General features: G+C 36.7%; 1 protein-coding gene across 7 annotated transcripts in view; it reads left to right on the top strand.

Annotated features, from left to right (window-relative positions):
• The window catches only part of RALGPS2 (Ral GEF with PH domain and SH3 binding motif 2), a 257998-nt gene that overhangs the window by 121474 nt on the left and 118782 nt on the right, over nucleotides 1-17742 (top strand). For all 7 annotated transcript variants that reach the window (XR_002324019.2, XM_078156472.1, XM_020984311.2 and 4 more), the window contains 2 exons: nucleotides 5873-5923; nucleotides 13253-13336. Coding sequence is in view for 6 of the 7 variants with exons in the window: in XM_078156472.1 (XP_078012598.1) it covers nucleotides 5873-5923; nucleotides 13253-13336 (135 nt within the window). In the remaining variant the exon portion in view is untranslated. The remainder of the gene's footprint in view (nucleotides 1-5872; nucleotides 5924-13252; nucleotides 13337-17742) is intronic.

The raw sequence follows: 17742 nt of genomic DNA, 5'->3' as shown, positions 1-17742 counted from the left end.
CTTTAGTCTACATTCAGACTCCATAGTTCTTTCTCTGGATGTGGATAGCATTTTCCATCATGAGTCTCTTGGAATTTTCTTTGATCCTTGTATTTATGAGAAGAGCCAAATCTATGAAAGTTAGTCATTGCACAGTGTGGCTGTTACTGTGTACAGTGTTCTCCTGGTTCTGCTCACTTTATTCAGCATCAGTTCATATAAATCTTTCCAGGTTTTTCTGAAGTCCACCTGCTCATCATTTCTTATGGAACAGTAGTATTCCATTACATTCATGTACCACAACTTGTTCAGTCATTTCCCAAGTGATGAGCATCCCCTCACTTTCTAATTCTTGACCACCACAAAAAGAGCTGCTATAATATTTTTGTACATGTGGGTCCTTTTCCCATTTGTATGATCTCTTTGGGATACAGACCTAGGAGTGGTATTACTGGGTCAAAGGGTATGCACAGTTTTATAGCCCTTGGGCATAGTTCCAAATTGTTATCCAGAATGATCAGATCATTTCACAACTCTACCAACAATTCATTAGTGTTCAAATTTTCCCACATCTTCTCCAACATTTGTCATTTTCCTGTTTTGTCATGTTAGCCAAACATGTGTGATGTGGTACCTCAGAGTTGTTTTAATTTGCTTTTCTCTGATCAGTAGTGATTTAGAGCATTTTTTATATGACTATAAATAGCTTTAATTTCTTCCTCTGAAAACTGCTTGTTCGTATCCCTTGACCATTTACCAATTGGGGAATGACCTGTATTCTTATAAATTCCTATAAATCTGACTCAGTTCTCTATGTATTTTAGAAATAAGGCCTTTATCAGAGATACTGGCTATAGAAAGTTTCCCACATTCCTACTTCCCTTCTAGTCTTGGTTACATTGGCTTTGTTTGTGCAGAAATTTATTTCTTTTTGTCCTATTTGTAATCACATTTTTAATAAGGCACAGAGAATATAGGGAAGAACAGCCCATAAAATAAAGAGACAAGTGGCAAAAAAGGTATAGAGGCAGATGGCCTGGGAACAGGGATAGGGTGGTGGAGGAAGGCAGGAAGTGTGAGGATGTGGAGGAGGCACAGAGAATCACTCAGGTAACTGGATTCAAGTTGGGAGTACTTGGAAGCATGGGTCCAGTAGAGATGGAAGAATACCATGGGACAGGAGTTTGAGGTCTCTTTTTTTTTGTGAGGGAAGTCTCATTTTTATAAGGTTTTTTATGGGGGAAAAGACTAAGTCTTATCTGTGCTTCCTTGGAGTCAGTTCATTAATACATCCAAATCATCTCAAAGTTGTTGATAAAACTTTTAAATTAACATCTGCATTAACTCAGTTATCAGTAACATTTGGTGTTCTGCTGGTCTTACTGTGGATTTTGGGAACTTACCTGAAATTTACATGTCATAAGACCAAAAGGCCCTGACAGCAAAGCCTAAAAGACTTCTTTTAAATTAAATCCTAAATTAATCTATTATTCTCCTAACTTAATATTTCCAGGATGTAATTTTTTTTCTTAATATATAATATGGTTTGCAATTTATGATCCTTTGATCACTAGGACTTCTAGATTCCCTTTTGCAGTCTTATTTCCTGCTATTGCTACTTTATACCAGCTACTTATTCACTTTACTGACTACAAGTGGATAGGGAGGTCGTCAGGGGATCAGAACAAGATACGATATTAATGTATCTGGGTAAGGCTCTTAATTTCTGTTAACTTCTGTCTGCCTCAGTTTCTTCATCTGGAAGATAGGGTAATAATAGTACCTACATCTTTCCAGAGATGAGTGAAGATAAAATAAAATAATTGCAAAGTGCTATTTGTAGCTACACTACCAGTAGCTATGCTACTAGCTATTACTATTAATTAGCCTCTGAAATGATATTTCTTGATAAAACCAACTTTGTCAACTTCTTTCCCTCTCCAAGGGAAGCAGTAACTTTCATTTGCCTTCTGGTTTCATTTCTGATGAAACCGTCAAGATTCATAGAAGGCATTTCATGCGAAGAGAAGATCTTGTAGGAATTAGAGATGTTTGACCTAAAGAGAAAGAGACTCAAGGAGGATATGAGAGCTGTCTTCAAATATCTGACAGGCCATCAGATGCAGCCTGGATTCAGCTTGTTCTTTTGGGGTCAAAAAGGCAAAAGTAGGAGTAAAAAATAACCAAGTTTAGGCTTCATTTAAGGAAAAACTTACAATTATTCTCCCAAAGCAGAATGAACTGTATTGGAGTGTAGTGGGAGGAATGCTTCTAGCGTGTTAGGTTGAGTTTATAGGAGGACATGAAAAAGAAACCCATAGTATGGGACAGGCTCCAGATGGCATGCTATCTGCAGTATTAAAGGAAACATCCAAATTGAAAAGATCTAGATCTATCTTGTCATTTAATTGTTTGTGTACTTCGTTTTTAACAGATCTTTTTAAAAAACAGGATTTTTTATTTTCTATGCCTTTCAGTCAGTGATGTGACTCAGAAAGTAGGAACATGGATTAGTTGTTAGTTGCTGATTCTCATTTGCCTTTTTTCTTTGGGGAGGAGCATTATCCATCTCTGGTTTCATTCTTTTAGAAATTTCTGCTATTTGAAAATTCCTGAAAGACAAAGCAGCTGCTTTCAGAATGGTGTTCCACAGCATGATTTCTTCGTTTTGATTTTGAGCTTTACCAGCCATTCTTTCCAACCTGATTTTCTGTAGTGCTAGATTTCCACTCACTGGTACTGAACATCTGCACTGAGGTAGTTCCATTGTCATCAGTAATGAGGACAGATTGCTATGGAAACAAATGTATTCCATTTCTAGTCTATTTGGTGTCCTTATTTCAGGTTCATCTTTAATATTCTTGGGTTGATCAGATTTAATCAGGTCATATACCAAGTCTTTTGAAGGCTTGGTTTCTCCTCTACTGTTTTTCATTTTTATAATATTTTTATATTTTTATAAGTTTATATATATATATATATAATACATATATATATATATATATATATAATAAGGTAATATTGGTAAAGTGACATTGTTCATACTTTCTTTCATAGTCCTGGCAAGAAGATCCAGTGTTTGCTAGCTAAGTTATTTTCTGTTTTATATCTAAACTTCAGCGTTAAGGTAACTCAGAAAATCAAAGCACATTTTTGTTAAGCATCTGCTCTGTTTCAGGCATTGTGCTAAGCACTAGGGATACAAAGTAAGACTTGTTCCCCACTTGAAGGAGTAGTCTAGTGGGAGAGACAACACACAAAATAACTATCTAAATGAAAGAAGTACACTGGGTAAGAGGGAGGTAATTTTGTAGTTAAGGCATTAGTAATGGGGTAGAGGAATGAGGGCTAAGAAAGGTGTCTTGCTGAAGGTAGGATTTCAGCTGAACTTGAAGGAAGCATAGAAGGGGGAAGAGCATTACAGGAAAAAGTGTAGAGTCTGGAGATTGCATGTTGTGTTTGAGGAAAAGCAAGGCGGCCAGTGGAATTGGAGGGACAGAGCATAAGAAGACTGGAAAGGTGAAGGGATTTTAAAAGCCAAATGGATAACATTTATATCCTAGAAGTTATAAGGAGCCATTGGGTTTACTGAGTAAGGGTAAGGAATGAATGACATGGTTGGAGTAGCACTAGAGGAAAATCACTTTAGCACTTAAGTGGAGGAATCAACTAGGAGGCTGTTGTAGCATTCAGGCAAGAGGTGATAAGGATCTTCAGTTGGGTGGATGCTAAAAGAACAGAGAGAAACCTGGAGAAGGGGATTCATATAGGAGGTGTTAAGAGGATAGTTGATAGGACTTGGCAACAGATTAGATATGAGAGGTAACTGACACTGAATTTGGGGGTACTTTTTTTTCTTAATGCCTCCTCTGTCTCTAGAACAATGACTTTTGTTTTCTTTGATACAGGTATATTATAAATGAGTCTTGATTACAGTTATCTTTTGGCCCATAAATGGGGTTGAGGTGGTGGTGGTAGGATTCTCTCGGTTTAATAGTAAGAAGCAGAGAGCATGTGGTTGGGAGAGAGCTAAAATTTGTACGTCTTTGAGAGCTGACTTGAGATGCAATTAGTCGAACTAGGTTCAATGAAAGATAGGCACAGTGTGTGTATGTATGCCATTCCTTCCTTGGGGAAGGAAAAGTTGCTGAGATAATTTCCTGTGTTAGCCACTAGGTGGCAGGTCAGCCTAAGCCATCTTTTTCCTGTCGAGGCAGAGTGGTAGTAGAAAAAGAAACAAAATGGATAAGAAATGGAAAAACAATGTGGCTATCTATCTGTGGAACACTGACAGTTTTAGCATTACTGGAAGTGCTTGTATTGACATGAGATGCAAAAATGTTAATGGTCTTACACAATTCAAAAAAGTCCTTCCATTTTTCTATAATAATTTTGGAAATTTGTGATTCTGTGATCTATGAAATATATTTACTAAAAGTATTTGGTTGGGTGAATTTGTTAGGTGAAATGACAGAAAACTTCATAAATCTTCTTGTAGGCATTGCCGTAGGAGTGGTCTTGTTTAGTACATTTGTCAGTTAATGGCAAATGGCTTGTATGTCTTGTCAAGATAGGAATCTGTTTATTTCCCAGTAAGTGTTTAGCCCAATATTTTGCATACTTTATATGTATATGAGTAAATATTCCTTTGGTGATTGATATTACCCGTAGTTTCTCACTGTTGCCAGTTGAGGAAGAGTTTTGTTCATCATATCCATAGAAATCATTCTTTTTCCCCCACCTCCAGTGAAAACAGGGGCCAGGGAGAGTAGACTAAATATCACTAGGCACATTGAGACATTTTTAAAATGAAACTTTAAAGTTGCCATTTTATATTTTCTTAAGTAAGTTAAATTTTAACTGTGGAGTGACCTACAGATTAGAAATAAAGGTCAATTATCAGAAGGCATCATTTTTTTCTAAGTTTTAAGATGCATTACAGTCTTAAATATGTAGAAGAATATTCATATATAGTTTTACATATAAATAAATATTAATATTTGTGGTATTGTGCTGGGGATAATGATTTTGAAGGGTCAGAAAATAATCTGTCTCTTTTCTATGAGGGGAAAAAGTATTTCAACACTACCAGTAATGATTTTGGTAACGTGTATATTTTAAATAGTCCTGCATACTGTTTCCAACAGATGTGACAGTAAGAGCTGGAGAAGGCAATTATCATTTTTTTCAATCATTGGAACTTATTCTATATAGTTCCTCTTTGTTTGGCAAGGAAGCAAAATTATTAAAGTGGGAGCAATAACTCTTATATTGGGACCCGGAACAGATGAGTCATACATCAGGAGTCATATCTTAAGTTGAAGTTATACAAAAATTTTAAAGGGAGTCTGTGTAGAGAATATTCCAGTGTATATATGAGTTGATACTAAAGGCAAGGTATCAGATTTTTCTTTCTTTTTCCAAATTAAGTAGAAACTATATCTTTGTCAAATATGTACTGTTCAGGGCATTGTGGCATAGTAGTCATACAAAGAACACTAGCCTATGAATTGGGACATATGAAATCTGCTCTTGAGTATTCTACTGATTTATGTATCAGAACTAAGTCCATTTCTCTCATTAAATGGGTATTATTATATTTCATAGGAATGCTTTAAAAATGAATTCGGTTACATTGAAATGGGATGCTTACATTTTATGAAAGAAATTTTCTTTAAAATTTGAAGTATGTATGTATATGTGTACATGTTGTATATTGTTTATATAAACTCCTTGTAATATTCTTTATAATTGAAAAAATTCTGATAGATTGAATGTTTTGAAATATTGCAAATGTGATTTTAACAAAATCACATAAGCAACCCTGGTAAGTTATGTTATGTAGGATCACAGAATATTAATTTTGAATGTAATTTATTATTTTTCATTTCAGGGTCAGATAACATTAATGGATGTCCCAGTATTTAAGGCTATTCAACCAGATGTGAGTAGTACTTTGATTTTATTTCTCATATTTAAATCACCTAATATGTTGCATTAATTTTAGTGTTTGTAGAGATGTGAAGTAAAATTACTTTTTATGAATTTGGGACTATAAAAACGTCATGTGTTCTTGATGTGATAAAAGCTTACAAAATAGTGTTGACAGTTATATTGGTTACAGAATCAGAATTTTAGAACTGGAAAGGACCTTAGGGATGATCTAATCTGCCTCATTTCACAAATGAAGAAATTAAGGATTTGAGAGATTAATATGTCCTATAACAAATTTATTTTAGTTCTGCTTAATGTGTCATATTTCTGCTATTGCTGAAGATAGTGATATTAAGAATGTGCACTTAGATTTTCATCTCCATGAGTGCAGAATTCAGTATATTAGAGATCTGCAAAAGTTATAGGGGGCAGCTAGGTGGCACAGTGGATAGAGGCCCTGGAATCAGGAAGACCTGAGTTCAAATTCGGCCTCAGACACATAACATTCACTAGTTGTGTGACTATGGGCAAGTCACTTAACCCTAATTGCCTCACAAAAAAAAAAGTTAGGTAATTTACTTAGGGTTACATGGTTGAAGTAAGACACTCAGACCCTTCTAGCTACAAGGCCAACTCTAAATCTGCTAAGCCACATCACCTCTCAGAAGGGCCACAGTTATGCATATAATTGAAACAGAAAATAAGAAAGATGAGAAAGTATACATCTATTATATTGGAAAATTCTTTAAATGAAGGAATATTTGGATATATTTAAAGCACCTGGTGTAGGTTTGTTAGTTTAGACTCATCACATAGTAAAGAAGGGGAAAAAAAGATTTGGTTAAAGAAAGCCTAAGATCTAAAGATTATACAGTATGAAGTCTACCTAAGGACAACAAAACTGGTGAATTTTTTTTAAAGCTATATTAGGAAAAAGATCAAATATATACAGGACCACTGCTTGATCAGACAGGGTGACACCTGATGATAATGGGGAGAGGGAGTTGCTGCTCAACTTTATTTTGATTCTGTTTTCTTTTCCAAGGAGAACAATCTTTGATCTGGGAAGGACGAAACAAAGTTGGCTAATAGTGAATTAATACCCAAGATAATTAAGGAGATAGTAAGTGAACACTTAACTGGTCTTGATGAGTTTGAATAGGCCCAGGTAAACTGTGACCTCAGTCACTGCTAGAACTGGCAAGTGTGATGGCTGAGCCACTGTCAGTGATTTCTGGAGGATCATGGTGAATGAGAGAGGTACTGTAGGATTGGAGAAGAGCAAATACTGTCTCAGTTGTCGAAAAGAGTCTGCAAACTGCCTGCCACTTTTTCTACAAGTCCTTATGAAATCCTTGTATGTATTTTTAAATGGATGTTTAACAAGAAGTGGAGTTCACTGCCTCATCAAGAATAGCTAGGTGGCACAGAGGGTAGAGCACCAGCCCTGGAATCAGGAGGACCTTGTTTAAATCCAGTCTCAGACAAGACACTTGACACTTTTTAGCTGTGTGATCCTGGACAAGTCATTTAGCCCCAATTGCCTCGCCTCCCCCCCAAAAAAAGTCATTCCAGACTTACATCTCACACCCCAAATCCCCTTTCATTTTCTTATGTGGTGGTCTTAGGAGACTAGAAGAATAAGGAACTGCTTTGGATACAGTTTTAGCAGTTATTTGGCAGAGGCCATCATGCTCATCTTGAGCAGGTGATAGTGTTTTTAGATGAATCTGTAACTAATTTGTATGGCTAGACCCAAAGAATAGGCATTAATGGTTCATTGTCTGCTTGGAAGAAGGTGTGTTTGTGCCTCCAGTCTCTCCCCTTTTCTGATCTGTCTTCCATAAAGCTTCTGGTTTGGATATTCCTGGAGTGCAGTTCTTACTATGTCACTTCCAGGTGCTCCTAGGAGGGAATATAAATTGAATACAGTACTGAGCTTATTTCCTTATCTGGGTATAATAATAGTACCTACCTCATAGATGTGAGGATTCTTTATATAAAACACCCTACAAACTTTAAAGTATGATATAAATGTAAGCTATTTGCTGGAGAGTTCTAACCACTAGCAAGAGCTGTGGTTTTAAATTTAATAGTCTAGTTTTTAAGCATTTATTTTGACTTTATTCAATAACTTCTTTTAACTGGGACTAGATGTCCCATTTGTTTAATATTTTAATTTGCATTTTATTTAAAACTTTGGTAATACTTTTCATTCTACATATTAAGATGAATAATTGATGTAACTTTCTAGAAGTAAATGTTGATAATATGTTCGCTCAGACATGATTTTTATGTGATGTTGGTTCAGTGGTACTTTAGGAAAAAAGTTAGGATCTTCTGTCCTACAATGGAGGGGAAAAATCAGTTCAATAAGCAATCGTCTATTAACTACTTACTCTGTACCAGGTGCTGTGCTACTCACTAGAAACACAAAGACAAAAGCAAAACTCTCCTGTCCCTCAAGTTGCTTAACATTATAATGAGGAGATTATGTAAAGATATAGGTAGATAGAAAACATATCCAAGCAGGCAGAACGTGATCTTGGAGAGCAAGGCACTAGTAACTGGGGGATACAGTAAGAGCCTCCTGCAGAAGGCGGTACTTAAGCTGAGTCCTGAAGGAAATCAAGGAAAAAAGGAAATCCTGGAAGCAAGGAGATCATTTAGGGTATTTCAGTAGTCTAGATCAGGCCTGCACAACCTGCCATGGCTACTTGCAGCACACCAAAGGATTTCCAGCGAGCCACGAAAAATGTAGAAGAGACCCTTTGGCGTGCCACAAGCAGCCCATGGCAGGTTGTGCAGGCCTGGTTTAGATAAGGCAGTCTCCCACGTTTTTTTTATTGTGTCCCCTGATCAACAATGACAAAAAGATTTACATGCACCTTTGATATATGTATTTATTTACATATAGGTTATATATTTTCACTACTCACACTAATAGTTATGCACATTATAAAACTTACACAAAATTAGAAATTCACAAAGGATGACATAAAGGTGAAATGATATTTAACATGAGTCATTTGGGAACCAATGGAGTCTGTGGAATAGAAGATGACCTTGTCAGACCTGTGCTTTAGGAAAGCCCTTTGACAGCTGTGTGCAGGATGAATTAGAGAAGCAAATAGGAGGTAGAGAGACCAATTCTGAGGCAGTCATTCAGGGAAGGGGGCATATGAACAGAGATAAGCAATGTGAAAGATATTCTGGAGGTGAAAGTGACAATATGTCACTTAGTAAGCATTACTAAAGAACTTACTGTGTGCCTCTGGGTGTATAAAAAGGCCAAAACGGCTCTTGCCCTGAAAGAGTTCATATTTCTAATGGAAGAGGTAGTATGGAAATAAGGAAACCAGAAAAACTAAGAACAAAAGTGAAGTGGGGAGAAAATTCCAGGCATGAGAGATAGAAAGTAAGGAACAACAAATAGGCCAATGGATGATAAAGTAGAGTGGAGAGACTTGAAGCAAGGAGATTACTTATAAATCTATTGCAACAGTCCAGGTGAGTGATGATTAAAGCTGGAGCTAGGGTAGTTAGAATTTGAGCAGAGAGAAGAGGTTGGATGTGAGAGATATCGATGAAGATGTGCAATGAGTATAATTCGGGAGTTAAAGATAAATAGAGGTTGTGAGCCTGAGAGACTAGGAGAATAAAGAAGGTAGGGTTTTGGGGGAAAGATAATGAGGTTTCTTTTGGACATTGTGATTTTGAGGTGACAATAGGATATCCAATTGGAGATGTTCAAAGGGAAGTTAGTAGTATGCAACTATATCTCAGAAAGATACTAGCTCTGGATATATACATCTGGGAATCATTTACATAGAGATGGTAATTGAACACATGTGAGCAAATGAGATTAGTATGGAGGGAGAAGATAAGAAGGCCCAAGACAGAACCTTTAGGGGATACCCATAATTAGTGGACATGACATGGCCAGTGATCTATAAAAGAGACAGAGTGGTCAGGTCAGTAGGAGGAGAACAAGCAGAGAGTTCTGTCATGAAAATCTAGAGAGGGAGAGAGTATCCAGGAGAAGATCATCAACATTGTCAAGAAGGATGAGGATTGAGAAAATGCTATTAAATTTGGCAATCCAGAGATTGTTGGTTTTGGAGAGGTCAGTTTAAATTGAAAGATGAGATCAGAAGCCAGATTTCAGACAATGGAGATCAAGAGTTGAAGATGAAACCAAAGTTATAAATCTAGGGGTCTGGAAGGATGGGAGTAAGTCAACAGTAATAGGCAAGTTTGGAAGACAAATGAGTTTGGGAGGAATTTTTTGATGTTAATTATAACCCATCCATGTTTAATCAACCTGTATGACTGTCCCACCAAAAATGAAGTGGAATGGGCAAGGTGACTCTTATTGACCAGTGACTGCTCAAGAGCACCGAGCCAGCCAAAGGAGATCCTGCTATAGCTACAACATGATCTGAGGGGCTAGGGAGAGGGGAGAGTTTCATTAGGGCACCTATATAAATGAGGGGCCCATGATGAGACTGGGAGTGCTGTGGTTTTTTTTCCGAGATAAGTCACAACATAGATGTTGCAGGGAGGGTGGGATTACAACCCATCTTTCTACCCTTAGATCATTTGGTCACATACCTTTTGGGATCATGCCACAGTCCCTCACTTTGGAGACCAGTGGTCCCCAAGCAAAGTGTCTGTCTCTTCTTTGATTCTCCTCTTACTCCTAGATTAAAGAATGAAGTAAAAGAAGCCACCAAAAAAAAATCTTTTGTGCTTTGCATTTCTCACTAGCCTCAACTCATTCTGATTTTTAGCACTCCTGAAACTTTTTTGAAATAGGACTGTGCCGCACTTTTTTATTTATCTTCTGTTACTTGGTCTTGCTTTTGTTTTCTGTGTATTTCTTTTTAAAATCTATGTTGATTATATTCAGACTCATCACATCTTGGACGTGACACACTTTTTCTCCTCAGTCGAATTTTTTCCCTTTGTGTCTCAAAATTTCATTCTTGAGCAACTTGAGCAACTTAACTCCTCTTGGGTTGACTTCTTTAAAATTTTAGTCCGTGATATCCTACCTATTTTTCCTCTAACCCTTTGAAGTCTGCTTTCCAAAAATCTAAGTTTCATGTCATATTATTCCAAGTTTCCTCTTCTTTTGTATCACAAACTCTAGAAGGGAATAAAGTGTTCCTTTCCCCCTCCCCATTTAGTGCCGGGGGGGGGACCTCCCCAGCATTCTCATTATTTCTACCTCTGTTGCTGCCTGTTACAGAGAATTATCCAGAATAAAATGTTCCTTTGTTGGTTCTTTCATCTCCTCTCAATTTATTTCTAAGACAAGTCATTTAGTCAGCTGCTTTTTGGGTGCCAGGTACTTTGTTAAGTTTTGGCAGGACAAAGGAAGGCTAAAGCATGGTAGTTGCCCTCAAAAAACTCACATTATAGAAGGGGAGACAAGACTATGTATACGTAAGATATTTATAATAAAATTGGAAGGTAATTTCAGAGAGAAGACACTAGTAGGAAGGGATAGAGAGGAAGCAACTTGGAAAGGTCTCCTGCAGAAGATGGGATTTGAACTAAATCTTGAATGAAGCTAAGAAGCTGTGGTGAGGAAGGGAAACATTCCAGACATTTCCTTCTAGCCAGTGCAAAGGCACAGAATTATACGTTATATGTGAGGAGCAACATGTAGGCTAGTAGAACTATAATATAAAGAGATGAATAAAGTATAAACATACCAAAAAGGGATTGGGCATGGGGAGGCTGAGGCTAGTGTATCAATTGAGTTTAGGGGTTCTGAACTGCAGTAAGAATAAAGCTGATCCAGTACCAATATGGTGAGCTCTTGCAAGTGGAGGGCCATGACGCTACCTAAGAAGAGACAAACTGGCCAACGTCCAAAATGGAATAGAACAAAGCTCCCATGCCTATCAGTATTGGGATTGAGGCTGTGATTGGTACTTCCAGCTCAACCAAGATAGGGAGACCCTGACTTCCTCCATGTATTTGTCCTCTTTTTGATACATGCCCAGTGAAAACAACTTGCCTCTCTGTTGTTACTAGATTAAGAAGTAGCTGGCTCAGTACAAGGCCAGGGAATCACCGGATCTTCTCTTTCTGTGCCTATTACTGAGTGATAGCTTCTATGGCTCTTTAGCATTATTCTTTATAGAACCAAGTACCTTCTTCTTCCTTAGAACATTTCTCCCTCTTCAGGAAGAACCTCATTGTTTTTAAACAAGGGGGTACCTTGTTTTCTTTTAGAAATCTTCGTTCTATCTTCCCACTTGGAGTATAGAGAAGGATACCATGAGTATCTTTGCTTTGTTCAGGAGGCTGATCGGCCTATATTTGGAATACAGCAGTTCTTTTGCTGTTGCAAAAATAAAATCATCACACACTTGATGCTAGAAGCCAGATAAATAGATAGATAGATAGATACATGCATGCATACAGACAGACAGATATAGATAACCTTTAAAATTCCTGAGTGGAGGGATAAGTTGCTGGAATGCCCATGTGTGAGAAAAGAAAAATGAAAAGGGGGGGGCTCATTTATGGAAATAAGCCTTGAAATAGTTTATTTTGTTACATCATCGCAATCACTTGTTGACAGGTTTTATTCCCTAAACAAAGCTTTAGCTATGTTCTCTAACTTTCTGTATTCTTTTTATTCAGGATTTCATCTAAATGTTATATAAGTTCTCTAGGCCTAACTGTATCCTATGACAACAAATAATTTAATTTAGAAAAAGTACACATCTTTGAATTTTTATTATTTTCCGTTCAGGTTTTTAATGATTAATCTAAAATGCATAAATAATATACTATTCTATTTAATAATGTGCTGCTGGCCCACATTCACGTGCATATGTATGTGTGTGTATGACTATGTAAAAATTAATATAGTGCCTCAGTTTCCTAATCTCTACAATAACATAGACTGGTTTTCTGAGGTCCCTTCCAGCTCTAAATTGATAACACAATAAACTGACAATATAAAATATGAATTTATATTTCAGAAACTAAAATGGTAGTTTAGAAATAGGAAGTATAAAAAGACAAAAATAGAGGAAATAAATATGACATAGTATCTAGTAAAATTAGAAAATTAAATATCCCTTTGTATTTGCTGAATTCAATCATGATGATACAGTATTAAATAAATGCATTATTTTAACTGTTCATTTTAAATTGTGGTTGAGGGAGGACTCAAAAAACTTTTATTTATATATGTGTGTATAAATATGCATATATATATATTTATATACTGCAACCCTTGGACTCTTATTATTGTAGCAAGGAAATTTACCTATTTAATTCATATTACATCTAATTATCATTAATTTTTCAGGAGCTTTCAAGTTGTGGATGGAATAAAAAAGAGAAGTACAGTTCTGCGCCAAATGCAGTTGCCTTCACAAGAAGATTTAATCATGTAAGTCTTCCCTAAAATGATGATACTCTTTTCAAAAGTGGAATTCTTTAAGTGAAAATTTTCATTTAAAAAGTGTTTGTTGAACTTTTCCCTAAAGTAAACATTGTTACAGTGGCGTCTTTTTTTTTCCAGAATGTGTTATTCTAGCATCATCTCATTCAAAGGGATTTTTTAGAAAAATTGAAAGTGATGATGTTACAGAACCTAAAATTTTATAGAAGACAAAAAATGTCTTGGTTCTGTTTTCTCCTTTAGTTATAATTCTGGATGCATAAAGCTCAAATATTACATGAGTTCCAAGAATATTAAAATCTCATTCACTTTAATAGGTAAACATTAGAATTGGGTAGGATATTGGTCACACAACTAGTTAATTCAAGGACTGGAACTAGAACCTGTGTCTACTGCTTTTAATTTAATCTCCCATTTATATCTTTTCTCCTTCTAGCTAGACACTGAAGCCCTCCCAAAAAAAACCTCCCTCCTATGGGAAGGAACCTAGAACCCCAGTCTACTCAAGACTGTCAGGCCCACTGATCCTAGTGGTGCTGGGCCAGGCCTCCCACCCTGGGGAGTGGACATGATTCTTCATACTGCAGAGATGAGTAGGCAGTCACCAATTTCCAGTAAAATGGAGGACTACTAGGGCTTACTATCCGTCAGCCTTGGTACTGTACCCTGCAGATATCAGACTGCTACTTTTGGCCTTCCACGACAACCTAAAGAACCCTGGGCCTTGATTCCATCTTGCTGCTGAATGCTTAGATCTTATTAGGCCTTGCTATCCACCCTTCTGCCAAATTCTCTGTGTGTTGTGTCACCCCTATTAGAGTGTGAGTCTCTTGAGAACAGGGACTGTCTCACCTTTTGGTTTGTATCTACATTGCTTGGCATATAGTAAGTACTTAATAGAATTAAATTATATTCAGTAAATTTTCAGGTGTCTACAATATGCCTGGTACACATATACTGACACCTTGTTGTAATACTGTTAGGATTGTGGCACAAGTTCATACTTTAGGTAACACCATATTACAACAAGATCTCATGGGCCTCCTTGGCTGGGGATTCAAGGCAGAAGTGTCTTATGCAGAATTTCATAATATATCAGGTGTTAATTGGATGGTGCTAGTACCTTGTCAAATTTTGTTTTGAATGAAAATCGGAATTTACTATAAGATCAGACAACTAGGGCTTCTCCCTGCCTCACCCCCCCGTCATATAGTAGTATTACATTAGTGTGGCCAAAGACATAGAAAGCAGCTAGATGGTGCATTTAAGAGACCCCTGGGTCTGAAGTTAAGAAAGCCTGAGTTCAGATCCAGCCTTAGACACTTACTAGTTGTGTAACCCTGGGTAACTCGCTTAACCTCGCTTTGCCTAAATTTCCTAAACTGTAAAATGAGATAATAATAACATTTATTTCCAAGGGTTGTTGTGAGGATTAAATGTGATAATATTTGTAAAGAGCTTAGCACAGTGTCTGGCACATAATAGGTACTATAAAAATACTTGTTCCTTTTCTGACTGAGTTTTTAAATATAACTGCTTATCTGAAGATTGATTGTTTATCTGGCAACTTCAGTTATCTGGAATATAGATGATTAACTGAAAATAGACAAAAAAGAACAATCTTTATAGGCAAAGTAAATGCTACAGATTACATTTGTAAGGGTCTTGCGCTTTGCTTATAGGAAAGGCCCCAAGCCCTCATTCTTAACTTTTACTAGACAGTGCTTAGAAATTTTGCTGTCTGGCTTCCTATTGCACAAGATATTATAAACTCCAGAGAGAAATATAAGAGTAAGTGGCTTCTCAGAGCATCCTGACTTATAAAGAATAAGAAATGACAGCATGCAGCTTTGATAACTCAGGAAGACACAAAAGCACAATAAAACCCACAGTACCAAAAACATGGCAGTTTGCACTCCTTTGAGAATGTGTATAGCTAGTTCTGCAATTCTTAGTAAACCCTAAAGACATCATAGTATGGCAGTGTGCTTCTTAGGCACTGAGCCATGGAAAAGAAAAAGCTGATAGAAAGTTAAGAGACTTTCAATTAAGCCCCTGTAGTTGAGCATCTTTGCCCAGGTCCTGGGTACTATCAGGAAGTACTTAATACACCTTGGGTTGGGTAATTACACTGTTGACTCCCTTTATACTAAGTGGAATTGTTTTCAAATCTGCTATATCAGCTTTTGTTATGTAAACTTTCTCTGTGGAGCTTTTCAAACAATAATGATGTATTTCATTATAAAATAGAAGTCCCTTTAGCACTTTACAGCGACCATAAAAATTGTAGAAGAACAGGTGAAGTGTTTTATTAAATCAGTTTCATATTCTTTGGTTTTAATGTTTGTCTCCTGACAATTTATTTTTATTTTAAAATCATTAAAGTAACATAGTCCTCATAACTTTAATTCTTATACATCTCACTTATTATTAAGCTGGAGTAAGAAATGGTAAATGACTCCAGTGTCTTTGTCAAGAAGACCCCAAATTGGGTCACAAAGAGTCAGACACAACTAAAAACAACTAAATGACAATCATGACTGTGATGCAGTGGAGAGAAAGCTGTACTGTCAGGCGGAAAACTGGGGCTGAAACCTTGACACTGTCACTTGGGCAAGTCATTTCACTTCCCCTCTCTGGGCCTCAGCTTTCCTCATCTGTAAAGTGAGGGAGTTAGATTAGATCACCTGTACAGTTCCTTCCAGTTTTACTCTTTTGACTAAAACTTAGAAGAGGAAACTTATAGTTAATATCCAAGAAATGAACTTATTTTGTTGTCTTGGGCAAATCATCTAAGTTTCCTTTAACATACTTATCCATCATTCAAAGAGTAAATATTAATGTTTGAAAATATTTGGAAAATTGTAGTACTGTTCAACTTTAATAAATAATTTTGAATTATATAATGTAGAATAGATAAGAGACGGTATAGTCAGTCAGTCAGCAAACATTTATTAAGTGTTTACTCTGTGCCAGATACTGTACTAAGTAATGGGCATTCAAATATAAGCAGAAAGAAATTCCCTTCTCTTAAGGAGCTCATATTCAAATAGGGGAAAACACATAAAAGGGAATTAGAGAGGGAAGGGGGAAGCATGTTGGCAAAGTCAGGAAAGTGGGAAGCAGAAACAGTGTAGTAATGAAGGATGGTGGCCTGGGTCCCTCCCCAAAATGAAGGCCCTGAGAGCAATTAATCAATGGATAAGAAGGTTAGAGAAGTTCCAGGATGAAATGGCCACACAGACTCTGAGGGAAGTCCCAAGTGAGAAGACAGCTGGCATGATAGCAAAGGCCAGAGAGAGGCAAAGCCAGGAGAATTAAAGGATGGCTGTCCTGAGGCCTCCTCTCAAAATGGAAGTTCTGGGAGGAACTCACCAGTGGGAGAGGGGGCCATGGACAGAGGTCCCAGGATGAGAAGACCATAGTTCCCATATAGGATCTTGATTTAAATATAAGAAAAATCAAAGAGCAAGGTAAATAATTTACATATGTAAAAGATAGTCGTAACAATCTTCCCAGGGTTCTTGAGATTAAGAAAAAGGACACCTCAGAGGAGGTTGTAGTAGTCCAGATGAAAGATATCTAGATGAATATATATGCAAAAGCTTTAATTTAAGCTAATACAAGGTGTCTTGTAGTAGTAAAGAAATGGAAGAAGTAACAGAATTGAGTGGGAGCCTGAAAAATGTAGGAGAAATGTAGGGGAAAATATGTAAATTTTCAAACTGGCTTCTGTTTGAGATACAGAGAAGAGCAAGGTTTTCAACAATGACCAAAGCATATAGATATAATAACAATTAAAGCTTTTAATCAACACTTTTATCATATTTGCAGATGACAAAAAGATGAGAGGGATAGATAACAAATTGGATAACAAAGTAAACATCCAAAAAAATCTCAGCAGGCTAACACACTAGGTGAAATATTTTTAAAAATTTAATGATGGTTAAAGTAAAATGACATATCTGGATTCAGAAAATCTGCTTCAAGAGTACAAGGGAAATGTAGGTAGGCAGCAGTTCATCTGACATGTTGCAAGCTTAGTATGATTAAAGAGTATAACAGCGTAACCAAAAAAAATCTAATAACAAGTAAGGCTACATTATGAAAGGTGTAGTGTCTAGAACAATGAAGGTGATAGTGCCAGTCTGCCATACCATGATCGTGTTATATCTGGATTATTGTGTTCATTTCTGAGCACTGAACTTGAGGAAGAACATTGATAATCTCTTGACCATCCAGAGGAGAGTAGTCAGTTTGCAGCAAGGCCTTATGACCATGCCATTTGGAGATTGATGGAAAGAGCTAGAGATATTTAGCCTAAAGGAGGGAAAAATTAGGAGGGGTATGTGGAAGTGGGATTAGGTTTCTTCTTGGTACCACAGGAACTTGAC

Source organism: Phascolarctos cinereus, unplaced genomic scaffold (assembly GCF_003287225.1).
Source record: "Phascolarctos cinereus isolate Bilbo 61053 unplaced genomic scaffold, phaCin_HiC Scaffold_5;HRSCAF=322, whole genome shotgun sequence".
NCBI lineage: Eukaryota > Metazoa > Chordata > Mammalia > Diprotodontia > Phascolarctidae > Phascolarctos > Phascolarctos cinereus.
Note: the sequence above shows the minus strand (reverse complement) of the source record. Positions and strands in the feature narration are given on the sequence as shown.